This window comes from Amborella trichopoda, chromosome 2 (genome assembly GCF_054954075.1).
Source record: "Amborella trichopoda isolate Santa Cruz 75 chromosome 2, AtrichopodaSantaCruz75HAP2 v2.0, whole genome shotgun sequence".
NCBI classification, from domain to species: domain Eukaryota; kingdom Viridiplantae; phylum Streptophyta; class Magnoliopsida; order Amborellales; family Amborellaceae; genus Amborella; species Amborella trichopoda.
In genome coordinates this window covers 54,755,193-54,772,560 of record NC_142337.1, presented here as the reverse complement: position 1 = coordinate 54,772,560, position 17,368 = coordinate 54,755,193, and the positions used below count along the sequence as shown (strand labels likewise).

The following is a 17,368-nucleotide window of genomic DNA, read 5'->3' as shown; positions in this document are numbered from 1 at the left end:
TTCTTTTAATAGGAAGCTCTCTTCTCTTTAAGATGATACCTTGCATCCTAAGCACATGAGGTTCTGCCCCTTTCAATGGGAAAACCAGCCAAAATATCAACGGGAACCGTTTATCTACAAGAAACAAACCTCTCAATCTTTGGGAGTCTAAAAGATGCATCATCACAATGTTTCTTGTAATAGGAATCACTCTTCTCTTTAAGATGATACTTTGCATCCTAAGCACATGAGGTTCTGCCCCTTTCTCTCTCTAGAAGAACCATCATTCTTATATGGTGACCCAAATAAAGCACAGAAATTCTCTGCACTTTTATCCCATATATATAAGATTTAGACTCTATACTAAATATGAAACTTCATTTAGATCTTACATAGATCTTAAAACCAAGAGATATATCTAAGTGTCTTAAACTTATTGGATTTCTAATTCTTTTAGGATACTTATCAATATTAATATCAACTTCACAAAATATGATATTTCCTTATGTCGGTGATTTTGGATAGCACCAAATCCAACACAACCTTCATGTTATTGTAGACGAGAAAAACATTATTGTACTAAATGTTTTATATGGAAATTGGGCAATTATGTTATTGTAGGATCATATTGTACAACAACTTTTTGAGGCATTTTTTTTTTATTTTTAAAATTTTGATGTCTTTTCTATTTCTTAGGGTAAAAATAATTTTTTGATTTTTTTAAAGTCATAACATTAAAATTTATAGCCGTTTTATTTTTGTTTTTAATTATATGATATGGAAGCGTTTTTTAATAATTTTTTAATCATGTTTATTATAATATTAGAATTGATAATTATATAGTGATAACCAAATATTGTGTTTTATATATTAATTTATTTGTATTATAAATTATGTAATCCATTATTTTTCTTATAGTTGTAAATAAGATTTTTAAAATTACAGGATACTACAATATATATTAGATTTGTTCTTATTTGTATACTAAAATAATTATAAAATATAAATAAACAATTTCAGTATATAATATTATAGTTAGTTAGGTTGTAATAATTTTGGATCAGTAAAATGAATTAGTAAATATTTTATACTTTCATGTGATACTAATTTTACTTTATATGGGAAATTATTTATTTAATCTTATAATATGGAAGTGTGTTCTAATATTTTTAAATTATTTTGATGTAATATTATAATAAATAATTATACAGGCTTCCAAACAGAAAAACAACATCTCAATGTTCACCTATTTTTACAAAATAATGAAAGCACACTCCTAAATTTTTTTAGAAACTAAAAGAATATTATTTTTAGAGATTTATAGTGATTTTTTTAAAAAAAATGAGACAAAAGTTACCGATTTCAGTGATTCTCCGACACCTATTCTAGTCACCGATCTATTTTTTTAAACCTTGATCGGCCGTTTTTCACTTAATAATTCGAGGAAATTGACCATGTCGACAATGTCATCTGTCCATTGTGCATCACCCTTTGAGGCTAATTGGAAGGATGGAAATTTGATAAAGAAGGTTGCACCCATTTTAGGGCGATGATTTTATGCAACCGTAGTACAATAATATGATACAATAACCTTAAAAAATCATTTTATGGCTATTTATTTGATCTAAAATTTGAAATATGCATTCTTTTCATTCTAATGAACAATTATAAAAATAAAAAATAAAAAACACAACCTAAAAAGTATTTTTTTAGCCCAATTAACACAGACTGTTCATTTTGGTGAGATGCTTAGATCTAGGTCTTAGAAGGATTTTTTCTTTTCCAATTTTTTTGGATGACTTTATTATCATTAGATGAAAAATATTAGAAAAGAAAAAAATGATTTTAATTTTATAAAGGCTATTAATATATTGAAATTCACAAAATAAATGGTCTAGATTCATTTTTGGAAAAGACTCATTTTAACCATATCTAAAGTTCAAATTGAAATTTTTTTTTTAGTGATTGAATATTGAGATGAAGAGAATATGCGTACAAAATTTGAGATCATACAAATACCACAAACATTATTTTTTAAAAGGGTCGTTTTATTATACTTTAATACAACCGTTATATTAGATAATTCTCCCCATTTTAATATCTAACCGGGTGTCTATCTTCCTCGTCAGCAGGTGCACAAATAACAAGTATTCCTCCACGTCAAATATTCACACGAGCAAAATGGAGGACGCTTTAGCAAAGCGTTGCAGTGACTGCCACGTGGAGTGATAACCGCGTACGTCTGTGCCTTGTCGTAAAACAAATACACGCGTATATAGGACCGTAAAATACATAAAAAGTGGAACTACGCTAGGATTGGCAATGGGCGGGGCGTCTCGTCCCGGACCTTCAACAGTATGGTATGGGCCGCGGTTGTGGATGAGTCTATTAGGACGTGTTGGCCCGACCTTTTTTATTGCCTTTTATTATTTATTTATTTATTTTCGACCTGGCGGCTTCTCAACTGAAACCGGCAAAATTGAACCCTTCAAACCCGGGAAAATGATTTGAAAATGTCTGACCTACCTTTTTTGGAAATGGCATCAGCACCCAGACCATTTAAAACTTTTCCAAACGAACCCTTATTTTAGAAAAGGCAAAAATTTATATGAAGATGAGACTCCAAGGCACGCATCAAAAAATTCATTAGAAGATGTTGTGATGCTCCAAAATTTTCAAATAGATCATCTCAACCTCAAGACGTATGGACATGAGAAAAATGAATTTCAAGATTTTAAAATAGTGCACTTCTAATGCTTTTATCGGATTATTAATTTTTTAGATTTTCAAGTGTTTATGGATCTATTCAATCTACACTATTTTTTAAGCTTTAAATTTCATAATTAAAGATGAAAATAAAACTTTAAGCAATCATAAAGATTTTTAGTAATAAGAATCACATTTTCAACATTATTTGTAGTCGCGTCTTACTTTGATTGTTTAGGACCTAGGCCCTATACAAACTACACCATTTAAAAAATGTCTACATATGAAATTTGAAATGATTAGCTGAAATTATGACAAATTATTTTCTCTATTAACATTTTTTGTGGTAGTATCTATTGGTCACGTTCGTTTTCAAAATTTAAATGGTCTCTCTTCTTTTTCGTCCATAAGAGAATATGCATCCCTCGGGTTTCATGGAAAACCTTTCTTTCTCATACATTTTATTTTTATTTTTTTAATTTTTGTTTTTTACATTACTAGCATTTCATTTTTATTTTTTTATTTTTGTTTTTTACATTACTAGCATTTCATTTTTATTTTTTTATTTTTATTTTTTACATTACTAGCATTTCATTTTTATTTTTTTATTTTTGTTTTTTTACATTACTAGCATTTCATTTTTATTTTTTTATTTTTGTTTTTTACATTACTAGCATTTCATTTTTATTATTTTATTTTTATTTTTTACATTACTAGCATTTCATTTTTTTTTTATTTTTTATTTTTACATTACTAGCATTTCATTTTTATTTTTTTATTTTTGTTTTTTACATTACTAGCATTTTATATCATTTCTTTTACTTCCAAAGCTCACTATCCTATTGTCTGCCGCCTTCAATTCTTGGAGTATCCATAATTTTAGCTAGCTTACATATAACTTATATTTTTGGATGTCATTAAGAATTTTTACAAGAAAAATATTTGACCATATACATCATCGTCATCATCATGGTGTTAATGTTTTTCACAATTATTTTAGATCGGGTAAACTTAATTGTATACAATTGCCTCTAATTGATGAGGACATACTGTCATTTTGATAAATGTGTAGGGCATATATATATATATGCGTGTACATTTGCAACAAAAACTGCATCGTGTACGAGTAATATCCAGGCGCTTTCCTCTTTTTCCTCTATTAAAAAACGTTTTCATGTCTCCACCATTTCTTCCAAACTCTATTTTCTTTTCGTCTCTCTACGTTTCAATTTGCAAGCAATCGGATCTTGATATTCATGTTATCGTTATCTACAAGTTTACACAAATCTATTGTATCAATTCCTTTTCCTCACTAGGTTTTGCAGCGATTCTTCTATTTTTCTTATTGAATCTCTCTGTGTAACTGTAAAGAAACCCCATTTCTCTGATCCCTTTGTTCTGTAAGTTTGAAACAAACGCACCATTAGTATCATTTTCTCTCTCTAGCCTTTCCAGTTTTTCCAGGTTGTCTTTTGCTTTTCTCCTCCGATTCCTCTGCAGATATATATAGAACCTCATTTGTTTTACGTTCTTCTTTCGGAATTGTTCATTTACTGTAAATTTGAAATAAGCTCGTCAATTTTCTACCATTGGTCTCTCTAAATTATCAAGATTTTCATTTGCTTTTGTTTTCTGAAGTCTCTGTATCTCTGGTTTTTGAGGAGAACAGGGCACTGTATATACATTTATAGATAGAGAGTGTATAGGGATTATTAATTTGGATTTGGGTTTCTTCTTCTCGTGATATGAATACGAGCAGTTCGATGGGTTTATTGACTGCGAAACCCTGTTGTAGGATGTTGATTAGGTGTAATTCTGTTCTAACGGGATTCTCATCAAAAGCTGTTCCCAAATCGATTGGAAACTGCAAATTTCACAGTAAAACGATGTCATATTCACCTGAAAAGAGGATATTTGGTGGCCATCACTGGTTCTTCCCTTCAAGTCGAAGGCCATATCATTTAACTGAAGGTCTCTCTCAGGGAGCTAAGGTTTCTTTCTATCACTCCAATTTTTCTCCAAAAAGGCGCTTTTTCATATCAGAAATTCGATGTAACTCCACCACTGCTGAGCAGCATACAGGCAATCAGGGTTTCGAAAGCATCTATGTTCAGGGAATTGGTGTTAAGCCCCTGGTTATTGAGAAAATCGAGGAACAAAACCCTGGAGTTAGTGGTAAATCAGATAGTTGTGTTCAAGAGTCTGATGATTTGAGGGATTCTGAAGAAATTAGGTCTTTCAATAGTTCCGAAAGTAGTGAAGAAACAGGAGCTTCTGGTGATCATGTAAGATTCGAAGAGATTAGGGCACCTGAAGTTTCAGGAGGCGTTGAAGAAAATAGGGTTTCTATAGAGAGGGAGGAGTCAGCGATTGAGAAGGAGGCTTGGAGGTTGTTGAATGCTGCGGTTGTGAATTATTGTGGGAGTCCTATTGGATCAGTGGCAGCTAATAATCCAGCTGATAATTCACCACTGAATTATGATCAAGTCTTTATTAGGGATTTTGTGCCTTCAGCTTTGGCATATTTGCTCAAAGGGGATAGGGAGATTGTTAGGAATTTTCTTCTCCACACATTGCAGTTGCAGGTGAAATTTTACTCTCCCCATTATTGCGTTTTTAAATTTTATATTATTTTGATATGGATCTATGCTACTTAACATATGGCTGCTAGTCATAGGAGGTGAATATTGGTGGTTTTACAGAAATATTCCGACGGCTTTATTATTTTTCTTTGTTTCTTATTAGTTCTTTCTGGAGTTACAATTCTGCTTTGGAATTGTTCTGACCATATCCTTGTTGTAGTAGTGGAAAATGGTGTTCTTAACATACTTTCTGCAATTTCGTGCCCTTTTGCGATAGATTTATCAAACAGATCACTGCAATTAGCTACTCAATAGTGCTTTATACTAATGGAGTTTGTGTCATTCATAGATCACTCTCTCTCTTGCTGTGTGTGTGTGTGCGTGTGTGTGCATGTGTGCGTGTGTGTGTTTGTGCGTGTGTGTGTGAGTGTGTGCGGGTACTCGTGCATTTTTGTTCATGTGTGTTTGCACTATATTGGTACGAATTCACATATTCTAACTTCTACATTTTTCGTTTAGTAATAAAACATGGTGTCGAGATGGACTTTCTTTCTCTTTTAGTTGAATCTGAAGCTTGCATCTATGTTGATATGAATTTGTGATAGCGAATGTTTCTATGCATGATATGTTCATATGCATGATATAGTAGCCGACCCCAATTAATAGGGAAAAGGCTATGATGATGACGACGATATAGTAGTTGAAGACCTTATCTTATTTTATTATTTTTGTTTTGTTTTTCTTGTGATTTTTTCCTCAAATCTATGTTACTGAAGTTGTGTACTGTGTAGATATTACCGTGCTCTACTTTCAATTGAATTTCTGTCATACTATTGGAGGTGGTGAGTTTGCAAAAACTTTCAGGTTTCTTTTTTCTCCTTTCTCCATTTTATTTTTAAAATGCAACTGTCCTTACACAAATTCATGCTAGTCAACATCAAAATGCTCTTTAGAGTTCATTGTGTTTATACCACAGTGAAACTTCTCCTGAAATATTACTTTTTCTATTTCTGCAAGTTGGAGCAGCTTAGAAAGAATTTTACCCAAAGCTTTTTATGGCAATGGAAAATGTTGTTCTCGTATACAATTCCCTGTGGGTTTTTTTTCTAATCGAAGTGTATATTCAGAGGATTGGTATTATCGATAGTTTCTAACAATTGTCTTGGAATGTGGAAACTTAGGAGTGATTCAACTTCAAAACTTGGACTAGTTACATGAAATCTCATAAATGACTCCTCAAGAGCCAGAAAACTACTGAAGCTGGAAGAACTAAAGAGATTTTACTGAGCAATACTTGCTTTAAAGCTTCCAATCCTAGCAGAATATTTCCATTCTGTAGTTTCTTCTCTACCTCAGAATCTGCAAAATGATACAGACAACTAGGTGTTGAGTATTATGGGGCTATTTTCTGGTTTCGCTTATTTGAGTCTTTGCAAATCCTGTCTGTACTTTTAAATTTGCCTTTTATGGATGTGGCTTGTCATGGTCATCCTTGCTGCTTAGCCTTGTCAGACTTTGTATTGGAATGTTTTTCTTTGTTTTCAATTTTCCATTAGAGCCTAAGCTAATTAATGTTTGATCATAAGACGGAATATTCATGCAATTGTGTTTTTGTTTAGAGCTGGGAGAAAACTGTGGACTGTTATAGCCCAGGGCAGGGGTTGATGCCGGCAAGTTTCAAAGTGAGAACTGTCCCTCTTGATGGGAGCCATGAAGCATTTGAAGAGATATTAGATCCAGATTTCGGCGAGTCTGCCATTGGTCGTGTTGCGCCTGTTGATTCTGGTTGGTAGCAGCGACATTTTTCTTCTTCTATGCATCTTGTCTTGTCAATGTCAAAGATATATATCTCTTAAAGGTTTATCTTTCCTCATGGGCAGGCCTTTGGTGGATCATCTTGTTGAGGGCTTATGGAAAGTTAACCGGTGACTATGCACTGCAAGAAAGGGTAGATGTTCAAACAGGTATCAAGTTGATCTTGAATTTATGCCTGGCAGATGGATTTGACATGTTCCCAACTCTGCTAGTGACAGATGGTTCATGCATGATAGATCGGAGGATGGGTATCCATGGACATCCTCTTGAGATTCAAGTAAGTTGGGGCCTACATTGCATTATATAGGTCATAATATGATTGCTCATTTGGCCATTTAAATCTGTGTATTTGCCATTTTTTAATCTGGACCTTATGTAACACCATAGGTTTTCTTTTTAGTTCTTTTTGCATTTTACGAATTTGAGTATTATAAGTTGCTCTGTGGTCATCAGTTGGTTGTGCATTTTACGAATTTGAGTAAAATAAAAAGAGGATGATTTTGAATACTAGAAATATTCTACATTTTAGGATGGATGCATCCTAGTCTCTGATTTGTTCACTAACATTCCAATATGTTGATTGAGTTGGAGAGGCATGCCTTAGAGCATGCTCTGTGCATGGAGACTGGTCATCATAGGGAAACTTTCCAATTCATTGGGTGTGCAATTGAATATTATGCATTTTAGATTCATGGGAACTTCAGTCTCTGTATTATGGGGTTTTAAATGCTAGAGATAGCAGTTGAAGGCTTTTATTCATGGTAGTAATTGTTGTTCATCCATAATATTCTGTGTATTAGTTGGTTAAATTGACCTGTTACGATTTATCTAGTTTGAACTCTTTTTTTCAGAATTAACTACTCACTAAACTGTCATTTAAGAGCTGTACATTATACATTAATTTGCCCCAAGTATTTGGAAGATAGAGACATTTGCACAGTCAATAACAAAATATGTAGGTCATTGTCCCGAAAGGAGAGAAGGTGTAATGTCTAGTACTTCACTTTAATGTTTTTATTTTCTTAGGGATTATTTATAGTTGTTGAAAGCTGTGGCCTGTAGGCTAAGGCACTTCTTAGAAGATGAAATCAAAGAGCAAAAATAAGTTTCCCAAATTCTTTTTTTGGTACAAAATGTGTGACATTGTCCCAAAGGAGAGAAGGCCTAATGTCTAGTTCTTAACTTATTATAAAGTTTTATTTTCTTTGGGATTATTTATAGTTGTTGAAGTCTATGAGCAGTAGGCTAAGGATCTTCCTAGAAGATAAGATCAAAGAGGCATTGTAAGTTCCCCAAATTATTTTTTCATTATATTCTTTAACATAAAGACACAAATTCGTAACAACCACTCTCATCAATATAAACTTTAACTCCTATGTTCGGCTTGGACATTTTTCTTATCTAGAGCTATTTTTGATGAGTTTGGAGCAATTTTGAAACCGTAATGTTTCTGTAAGAGCTGTCCTGAATTGTCGATTCCTAACCATTCAATGTGTTGCTGTATTTATGAGATTTTTCAGTTATGTTTCAAGGCTCCCGATATTTGTGTTCAGGTGTAGTGTTGAGTGTTGTTGTCGTAACTTCATCACCTTTTCTTTCACCTTTTCTTTCTAGCATCAGTGTTTTGGTGCGAATAATCAGGCTGTAGCAACTGAGGTTCCTGTAGAAGCAATTGGGGGGATATTATAGCTGTGTGTGATGCTCTGTGCTTAGTATTACTCAGTGCTGTTAGAAGCTTCAGTTGTAAACTATAAAGAAAGTGAATGTTAATCAAGGATCAAGAGACAGTTAAATACACAGGATAAACTTGGATGTAAAATTGAGGTGGCAAAACATGTGAACATATGTGTGCATTTTGACGGTTTGACATTTGGGAGATGGTACCAACATATAGCAATTTGTGCAGTCTCCCTCGCTTATCATTGAGAACTGATGGTGGAGACTAAATATACATATAGTTGGGAGATTTACTTTTGCTCTTTGATTTTATACTAAATTTAGTATGCCTCTTGCATGACATATGAGTAAAATCATCCCATTTGTGAAGACATGAAATAGTTATTTGGTTTGATACTAAACAAAAGCTTTGCATTTCTCTTTCTGATAGAAATGTATTAATACAAAAAAAATGCTTTTTCACGTATAGCATTATTTTTTTAAAATTTAGTCTATTAGACATGGCATTCAAGAGGTTTTGTCCATTAAGGGTTGGACAACTTTGTATTTACTTTCCCATTTCATGAAGTTCACAGAACAAAGAAATTTTCTTGTATTACAAAAGAGTGAACTTTCATGTACAGATGTAAATTTTCCATGCATTGGATTTACAGCAGTTAGAAATTAGAAAAGGATTTGGAGTTTGGAGCAGGAAGTTGACTTTTGTTTGGAGCTATAGAGTTTTATTTCAAGCTATAATAAGTGGAATGAAGATACATGCATATGAAGATAACAATATTTATAAGTGTGTTTGAATACAATGATGTTAATGCTTGCTCACATCGATCACATTTTCTTCAATAATTCCCTCGCATGCTTTGGGAAAATTGAATGGGGTGCATTTTTATATGCTCAAGGCCAGTAGAATAACTATTATAGATCTTTCTGTTGTTTCATCTGTTTTTCCCCTTCTTTTCCTCATTGTTAGGGTTTCGATATGGTGGATGGACTTCTTTCACGAGGATTTTTTACCTGTAGGGGAAGCATTGGACTTGTGGGTTATTGGTTATGAGTAAATTGTTGTTAAAATGTAATTGGATTTTTTTAATAGCAAAATTTTAAGGATGACTTACCAAATCTTACCCTAAAGTTGAACTGTTTAATATTTCATCACAGGTGTGATTTGATAATTTTTAACCCATAATGACGCGTCACTCAATGGGCTATTTGAAATTTGATCAAAAGAATGATAGGCTATTTGAAATAAATCAGAAGATATGGCCGGGATATTAGATAGTTCAAGTCTTAGCTATGATTTTATAAATTTCCCGAATTTCATGTGCAATCCATGAAAGCCACCTTATGAAGGAAACAAGCAAGAGCAATTTCTTCTAGTGTTTGGAAGGCAGATGCGCCATCTAGGCAGGTGCCTAATAATTGAGGAGCTCCAAAACAATGAAGAGGGGTTAGTTGTATACCGGAAGTGCCTTGGCCTCCTAGTGGGCACCTTTAGGGGTCCCTGCACTAGGCGCCTTGTCTCGCAAAGGCGACAGGCACCTAGGACCTCCGCCCTCCTCATATTTGGGTGCCGTAGTGTTTGGCAGTTGGAAGTGAAAGGCTATAAAAGGATATTCTGTAAGAAGAGGTTTTTGTTTTTCTGTGAAATAATCTGTTTCAATTGCCAATCTCAATGAAATAAGGATTGATAGAAGATGATCATTTACTTATTATCTTACTGATATGTTGAGACTTAAGAGTGACAGTGAAAGATATAATCAAATTAACATTTTCCAAATTCTCGAATAGGCATGAAACGTCTTTTGCAAGATATTTTTGGTACTTTCTACTCCTTTTTTTAATAAAAATTATATCCTAAAGTTCAAACAATAAAATCTAAGTTAGTTTTGGTGCTCATCTTGTTTAACTGATGTTTATTGTTCACAGGCTCTGTTCTACTCTGCCCTTCGATGTGCACGAGAAATGATCACAATCAATGATGGGACAAAAAACCTGATGCGAGCTGTAAATAACAGGCTTAGCGCATTGTCATTCCACATTAGAGAGTACTATTGGGTGGATATGAAGAAGATAAATGAGATATATCGCTACAAGACAGAAGAGTATTCACATGATGCTGTTAACAAGTTCAATATTTATCCTGAGCAAATTCCCTCTTGGCTTGTGGAGTGGATTCCTGATAAAGGGGGTTATCTGATTGGCAATTTGCAACCTGCTCACATGGACTTCAGGTTCTTTTCACTTGGCAACCTGTGGGCAATAGTCTCCTCCTTGACTACTCCAGAGCAGGCCGAATCTATTCTTAACCTTATTGAGAGCAAATGGGATGACCTTGTGGGGAAGATGCCCTTGAAGATATGCTTTCCAGCTCTTGAATATGAGGAATGGCGTATAATCACTGGCAGTGACCCGAAGAACACGTAAGTTCCCCTTGACTGACCTACTTTTATTGCTTGATTAAAAATGTCAGGTGGGTTATTATAAAACTGAATGTGGTTGGTTATTAAAAGAATGAAAAAATTGACAGATATAAGAGCTTGCCTTTAGGCCATCTCTAGGACATGGGATTGGTAAGCATGCCTTTGAACCATTCCTTCACTGGTATGCCCATATAGAGGTTTTTGGTTCTTGGGATACCATTTAAGCTAAACCTTTTCTGTGGCATCAGTATTATGACCTAAATAATTCTTTCTGAAGCTCCATGTCACAGATTCCTTCCCCAAAAAAATGCTCAACAATATGTAGAATTTATTGGAAAATTAGTTGTTACAAGGGCTGGATTTAGATATGTACTAGTTGGTCTATGGGAAAATATATCATACATCACATAGACAACCACTGTCCTCCTGATACAGACATCGGATATTTCTCCAGGATATTCACCTGGGTCCAACTAATATCTACCATGTCGCTGGAAATTCATGGTGGATGAGACTATTCCACACTGTGTACATTGGTTAAGACTATGCCATGTTGTTTACCTTGCACCTGTGGTGTTTGTTGTACTTTCTTTGTATTTATACTTCTGGGCTGTTCTTTAGCTTAGGTAACTTAGGAGGATGGAGTACAGTATAGTAAACGCCTATGACTTTAGGTTTTAAGTTGAGATTTCTGGTTTCTGAGGTATATCACAAAGCTTTTTTCTTTCAATCACTTCAGAGGCTCTGTACTCTGTAGCTTAATAAATACTTTGGGGTGTCCATGATTTTAGCCTTGTTCTAGACACTATAGACATTACTCTTGTTTCACATGCCAACATTTTAACTTCAAGTAGTTAACTTCTATTAAAACTTGTCAACAATCATGGAAAAAGTTTTTATAGAGCCGAGGCTCTAAACAATCAAATTAGAGCCCAAATATCCTCAAATTGATCATCTAGACATCAAGATGCATGGCATGAGAAAAAAATGGATTTCAGGTTTTGAAAATAGGGCATCTTATGTAACACATTTTTGGAACGTTAATTTTCAAGATTTTCAACTTTTCTTAGATCTGCTCAATCTATACTATTTTTGAAGCGTTAAATTTTATAATTAAATATGAAAATATATTTTAAGGATATAACAAAGATTTTGAGTATTGAAATCACATTTCTTGACACTATTTGAAGGTGCTCTTTACTTTGATTGTTTAGAGCCTTGGCTCTATACAAACCGCACCATATATATATATATATATATATATATATATATATATAGGGGAAAAAATCTTGTCAGCCCAATGGCGTACTGCTACAGTAAACGCCGATCAGACGATCCTGGATGTTCGATAGTATTTGAATTTTCATTTTTTTTCTACAAATCGGAATGATCTGAAATTTAGAGTGTGTGTACATAAAAAGTAGCTTCTAAAACTATAAAAAAATTATTTTACATGAAAAAATTGACCAAAATACCCCTGTAAAGTTTCAGGGATATTTTGGTCAATTTATGTTTTATGGATTATTTTTTTTATATTTTTATTAGGTGCGCCTTGATGAGAAAAACATACACCTACAATTTCAAGTGATTTGGATTTATAGAAACAAATTAAAATTCAAACACGAAAAGAGGTCGTGACTGTCAGATCGGTTTAGATTCATTCTGGGCCATTGGAATTTACTGTAGCGGTCAACTAGTGGGTGTATTGAATCAACTCCCTATATATATATATATATATATATATATATATATATATATATATATATATATATATATGGGAAAAATTTATATAAGATTTCAACCTTAAAATGTAGAATCACATATGCACTTCAAAAATCTATTGGAAATGTTGTTTTAATGTTGAAAAAACCTTCTAATCGATCATCTCGACATTGAGATGTATGAATATGACAAAAAAAATGTTTTTGAGTCATGGAAATAGTGCATCTTGCAACACATTATCTAGACCGTCCATTTTCTAGATTTTCATATATTTATAGATCTACTTGATTTTAACCATTTTTGGAATTTAAAATTTTCTAATTAGGTATGAAAATATATTTTAAGATAATACTAAGAATTTTATATAACAAAATTACATGCTATGATAAAATTTTATGGTGCGCCTTGGTTGGATTGTTTAAAGTTGCATCCTTATAGAAACCGCACCCTATATATATATATATATATATATATATATATATATATATATAACGCAAGATACTTTATGTTAGCCTACCCCTAAGTTCGCTAGCCTTGATGCCACTCCTATTTCTGAATTTGTTTGACCCCAAAATTTGTCAATAGTCCTGAAAATACTAGATGAACAAATTCAATTTTTTGAGAACAGCACTAGGCAGAGGAGTCAAGGTTGTGGGTTCCACAAGGTGATGCCTAGAGTTCCATTCTCACTAGGTCCCAAGTTAACATTCCAAAAAAGAAAAAGATGAACCAAAAAAATAATTGGACGCATTTAAACAGAGAACTGACACTGCCCCAATTTCTCTCTCCTCAAAAAAATCCAATTTTTAGTTTTTTCTTTTCATTTTTTTTTCAGGGGGTGTTTGTTAGGTCTTAGGTCTAGAAGATGTGTGCAAAAAGTAGGAATAAACATCCTGATATTAAGAAAATAATGGTGGTGTTTTTTTTCATTTTTTTACCCCACCCATATATATTTTCCTTACATCCCCCATCTCCTAGCTGCCCGATCTGAATGGATGGCTAGGATGGCTTCATCTTCAATGCCACACTGACTGTTTGATCTAGATCTGATGTCTTAAGAGTATTTTATTTTCAATTTGTTTTCAACAAAAACATATGAATATGGAATTTGGGACGTGTTATCATCTCAATGGGGTGTATCTAAAAAACTTTTAAAAAATATTTCCAAAACATAAAATGACCAGAAACTTTCAGAGGTATTTTGGTCATTTATTTTGTTGGGAATTTGTTATTATGTTTTTTGCAGGTGCGAGTCTATTAGAGGAGTGGATGCCTCAAATTTGGTGTTAAAATGGTTTGTGTAAAAAAATTAAAATTAGAGCAATGTATAGGTGGCACTGGAATTGGGCAGTCTCAGCCGTCCATTCAGATCGGATGGCTGAGAGATGAGGGATGTAGGAAAAATATATTTGGGTAAGGAAGTGGGTAAGGAAGTATAGTAAGTTTTCCAATGCACGCACGCATCCACACATGCATGCCCCCACCAATGCAAGCGCACTCATAGACACACGCACGCATACACACAAAGACACATAGATCGATGTTGTTGAAGTACGCCACCCCACCCCGCCGCACCCCTCTAAAAGATGATGCTAGCTGTATTTGTTTAATCCCTATTTGTACACATGTCCTCTTGACCCAAAAAACATGCCCATGAAAAGAAATAAAAGGGGGAGCAAAAGTAGTTTTCTAAGCGTAGAGAATTTGGATCGATGCCAGCTATCTGTTTTGTTGCGCTAGTAGATCTAGGGCTAGATTTTCTCAAAATCAATTTTTTTCTTGGGAAGTTCTTCGTCTGGTGTTTTTAATAACATTCCCAAAGGTACAGTTAACAACATATATATAAAAAAAACATTCCCAAAGTTTGGGGTCAAAATTCCTGTTTGGATAGGCATTTTGAGGGTTGCATATGGAAAAATGGATATATATATATATATATATATATATATATATATATATATATATATATATATATATATATAGGGAAAAGTTTATATAAAGTTGCAACCTGAAAATGTAGAATTACAGATGCACCTCAAAAATCCATCGGAGAATGTTGTTTCAATGTTGGAAAGTCCTCTAATTGATCATCTCAACATCAAGATGTATGAATATGAAGGAAAAAAAAACATTTTGAGTCCCAGAAATAGTACATCTTGCAACACATTATCTAGACTGTCCATTTTCAAGATTTTGATATGTTTATAGCTCTACTTGATTTTAACCATTTTTAGATTTTTAAAATTTATAATTAGATATGAAAATAGGTTTTCAGCTAATCCTAAGAATTTTTTATACCGAAATTACATATAATTATATATATATATATATATATATATATATATATATATATATATATGAACAAGCTTTCTATGCTTCCCCTACTGCATAAAACTTATATAGTTCCCCCTATCCAACCGTCCATTCTGAATAGACGGCTGACATGGCCCTAATCACAATATCACGTCTCTACACTATTTTATTTTTAATATTTTTTATACAAAATATTTTGACTCTAAATTTTGGGCATCCACTCCTCTCTTAAACTCACACTCTAAAAAATTAAAAAAATATTCCCAATAAAATGAAAACCAAAATACCCATGAAAGTTTCAAGGGGTATTTTGGTCATTATATTTTTTCAAAAATTTCTTTTCAATATTTTCTTTAGGTGCGCCCCCATTGAGAAGATGGCACATACTAAATTTCATATTCATACAATTTGTAGAGAAAAAACAAAAAAATGAAATACTATGAAGTGTCGGATCTAGATCAAATGGTCAGTGGCTCACTTGATCCAAATTGGATGGCTTAATGGTGGATAATATGTATCTTCTATGCTGTAAGGGAAGTATAGAAACCTTTCCGTATATATATATATATATATATATATATATATATATATATATATATATATATATATATATATATATATATATATATATATATATATATATATATATATATATATATATAGAGAGAGAGAGAGAGAGAGAGAGAGAGAGAGAGAGAGAGATATGAGATTGTCTACAAAGAGATCATTATCTTTTGTACATGGAGGTCACAATCCTTCTTACTCATTAGTTGTCAAATTGGATGGCTTGGAGTGAGTCATGAAGTATGAGAATTTTTTTTTTTTGGAACTTTGTGTTTATTCAATGACACTTTTATAACTACCCTTTTTGAAATTTAAGGGACAAGAATGATTGTAGCCTCCATGTACAAAAGATAAATGGTCTCTTTGTAGACATTCCCTATATATATATATATATATAAAACACTTCTATTTGAATATTGCCCCTTTCTTTTAAATGCATTGTCTTGCCATAGGGATTGTTTGAGAATAAGATAAATCAGTAGGATAGGATAGTGATAATCCGCTGATAATTGATTTTACATTGCATCTAATGCTATGTATTACTGGTGCAGCCCTTGGTCATACCATAATGCAGGATCGTGGCCCACTCTATTGTGGCAGGTGTGTGAGAGTTTTTTCTCACTATTTCTAAACCTTATTTATGGAGCTGGAAGTTTTTGTCAATCCTATGGTTTCTGTGCTTACTTGTTTGCTTTCCTCATATACAGTTCACTGCGGCTTGTATCAAGATGGGTAGACCTGATATGGCTAAAAGAGCACTTGCAGTGGCTGAGAAGAGGCTTTCTAAAGACCTGTGGCCTGAGTACTATGACACTCGGTCGGCTAGGTTTATTGGGAAGCAGGCTCGATTGTATCAGACGTGGACCATAGCTGGATTCCTTACTGCTAAGATGCTTCTTGATAATCCTGAATTGGCATGCATGTTGACATGTGAGGAGGACCTCGAGCTTTTAGAAGGTTGCTCATGCCCCTTGAGTGCAAGCCCAAGGACAAAGTGCTCAAGAAATGCTGCCAGATCACAGGTTCTTGTATAGTGAACCAAGCTTACTTACGTATGTTGACATTTCACAGTGAAAAAATAGAAACATTGAAAGTTGTAGTTGCATGTTTAAATAATGCATGTGAAGGGTTTCTTTGGTGCAAGCGAGAGACCCATTATATTAATAAGTTGATGGGGGATTTGTATGTGGGGGTGGTCTGCATGCACCTGGCGACTGACAAGATTCTTTTGGTCATTTCCTCAACACTGATTTCATTTGTAAGTTAGGAGTTCATTGACTATATCCTGACATAATGCGAAGGATAGAAATTGCAAATGGAAAGACATCTTTAGAAATGATGTATGCCACTGTAGAACTGATTCATAACAATATGTATATTCAGTTGCCTTCTTGTATTTTAATTGTTGTCAATGGCATGTTAGCAGTTGTTTTCCCCATATATTCTGCACTTAAAGAGGGTCCCTATGGTTTATGGACAAGGGCAATCCAAGTCTTTGTAACCCTGGAATAACAGCTACTCTATTTATGGAAACACGGTTTTCTACGAGTCCTAGGACTCGTATGTAGAAATGAATCTTCTTAAAATTTCTTT

The 17,368-nt window shown here is 33.4% G+C and overlaps 1 protein-coding gene across 1 annotated transcript; it reads left to right on the top strand.

Annotated features, from left to right (window-relative positions):
- Positions 1-3,895: 3,895 nt before the first annotated feature.
- Positions 3,896-17,177, top strand: LOC18431427 (neutral/alkaline invertase 1, mitochondrial). The gene is made up of 6 exons (XM_006841552.4): positions 3,896-5,270; positions 6,887-7,052; positions 7,148-7,359; positions 10,683-11,176; positions 16,327-16,375; positions 16,483-17,177. Exons 1-6 carry the CDS (start codon positions 4,431-4,433, stop codon positions 16,807-16,809), a joined length of 2,088 nt encoding a protein of 695 aa, XP_006841615.2. The 5' UTR covers positions 3,896-4,430; the 3' UTR covers positions 16,810-17,177.
- Positions 17,178-17,368: the final 191 nt, after the last annotated feature.

Excerpts from the sequence above, each read along its gene's own strand:
- LOC18431427 (XM_006841552.4), top strand. The coding sequence starts at position 4,431 with ATGAATACGAGCAGTTCGATGGGTTTATTGACTGCGAAACCCTGTTGT. Across the intron at positions 7,053-7,147 it reads TGTTGCGCCTGTTGATTCTG|GCCTTTGGTGGATCATCTTG; the intron begins GTTGGTAGCAGC and ends CCTCATGGGCAG. Across the intron at positions 7,360-10,682 it reads GACATCCTCTTGAGATTCAA|GCTCTGTTCTACTCTGCCCT; the intron begins GTAAGTTGGGGC and ends TATTGTTCACAG.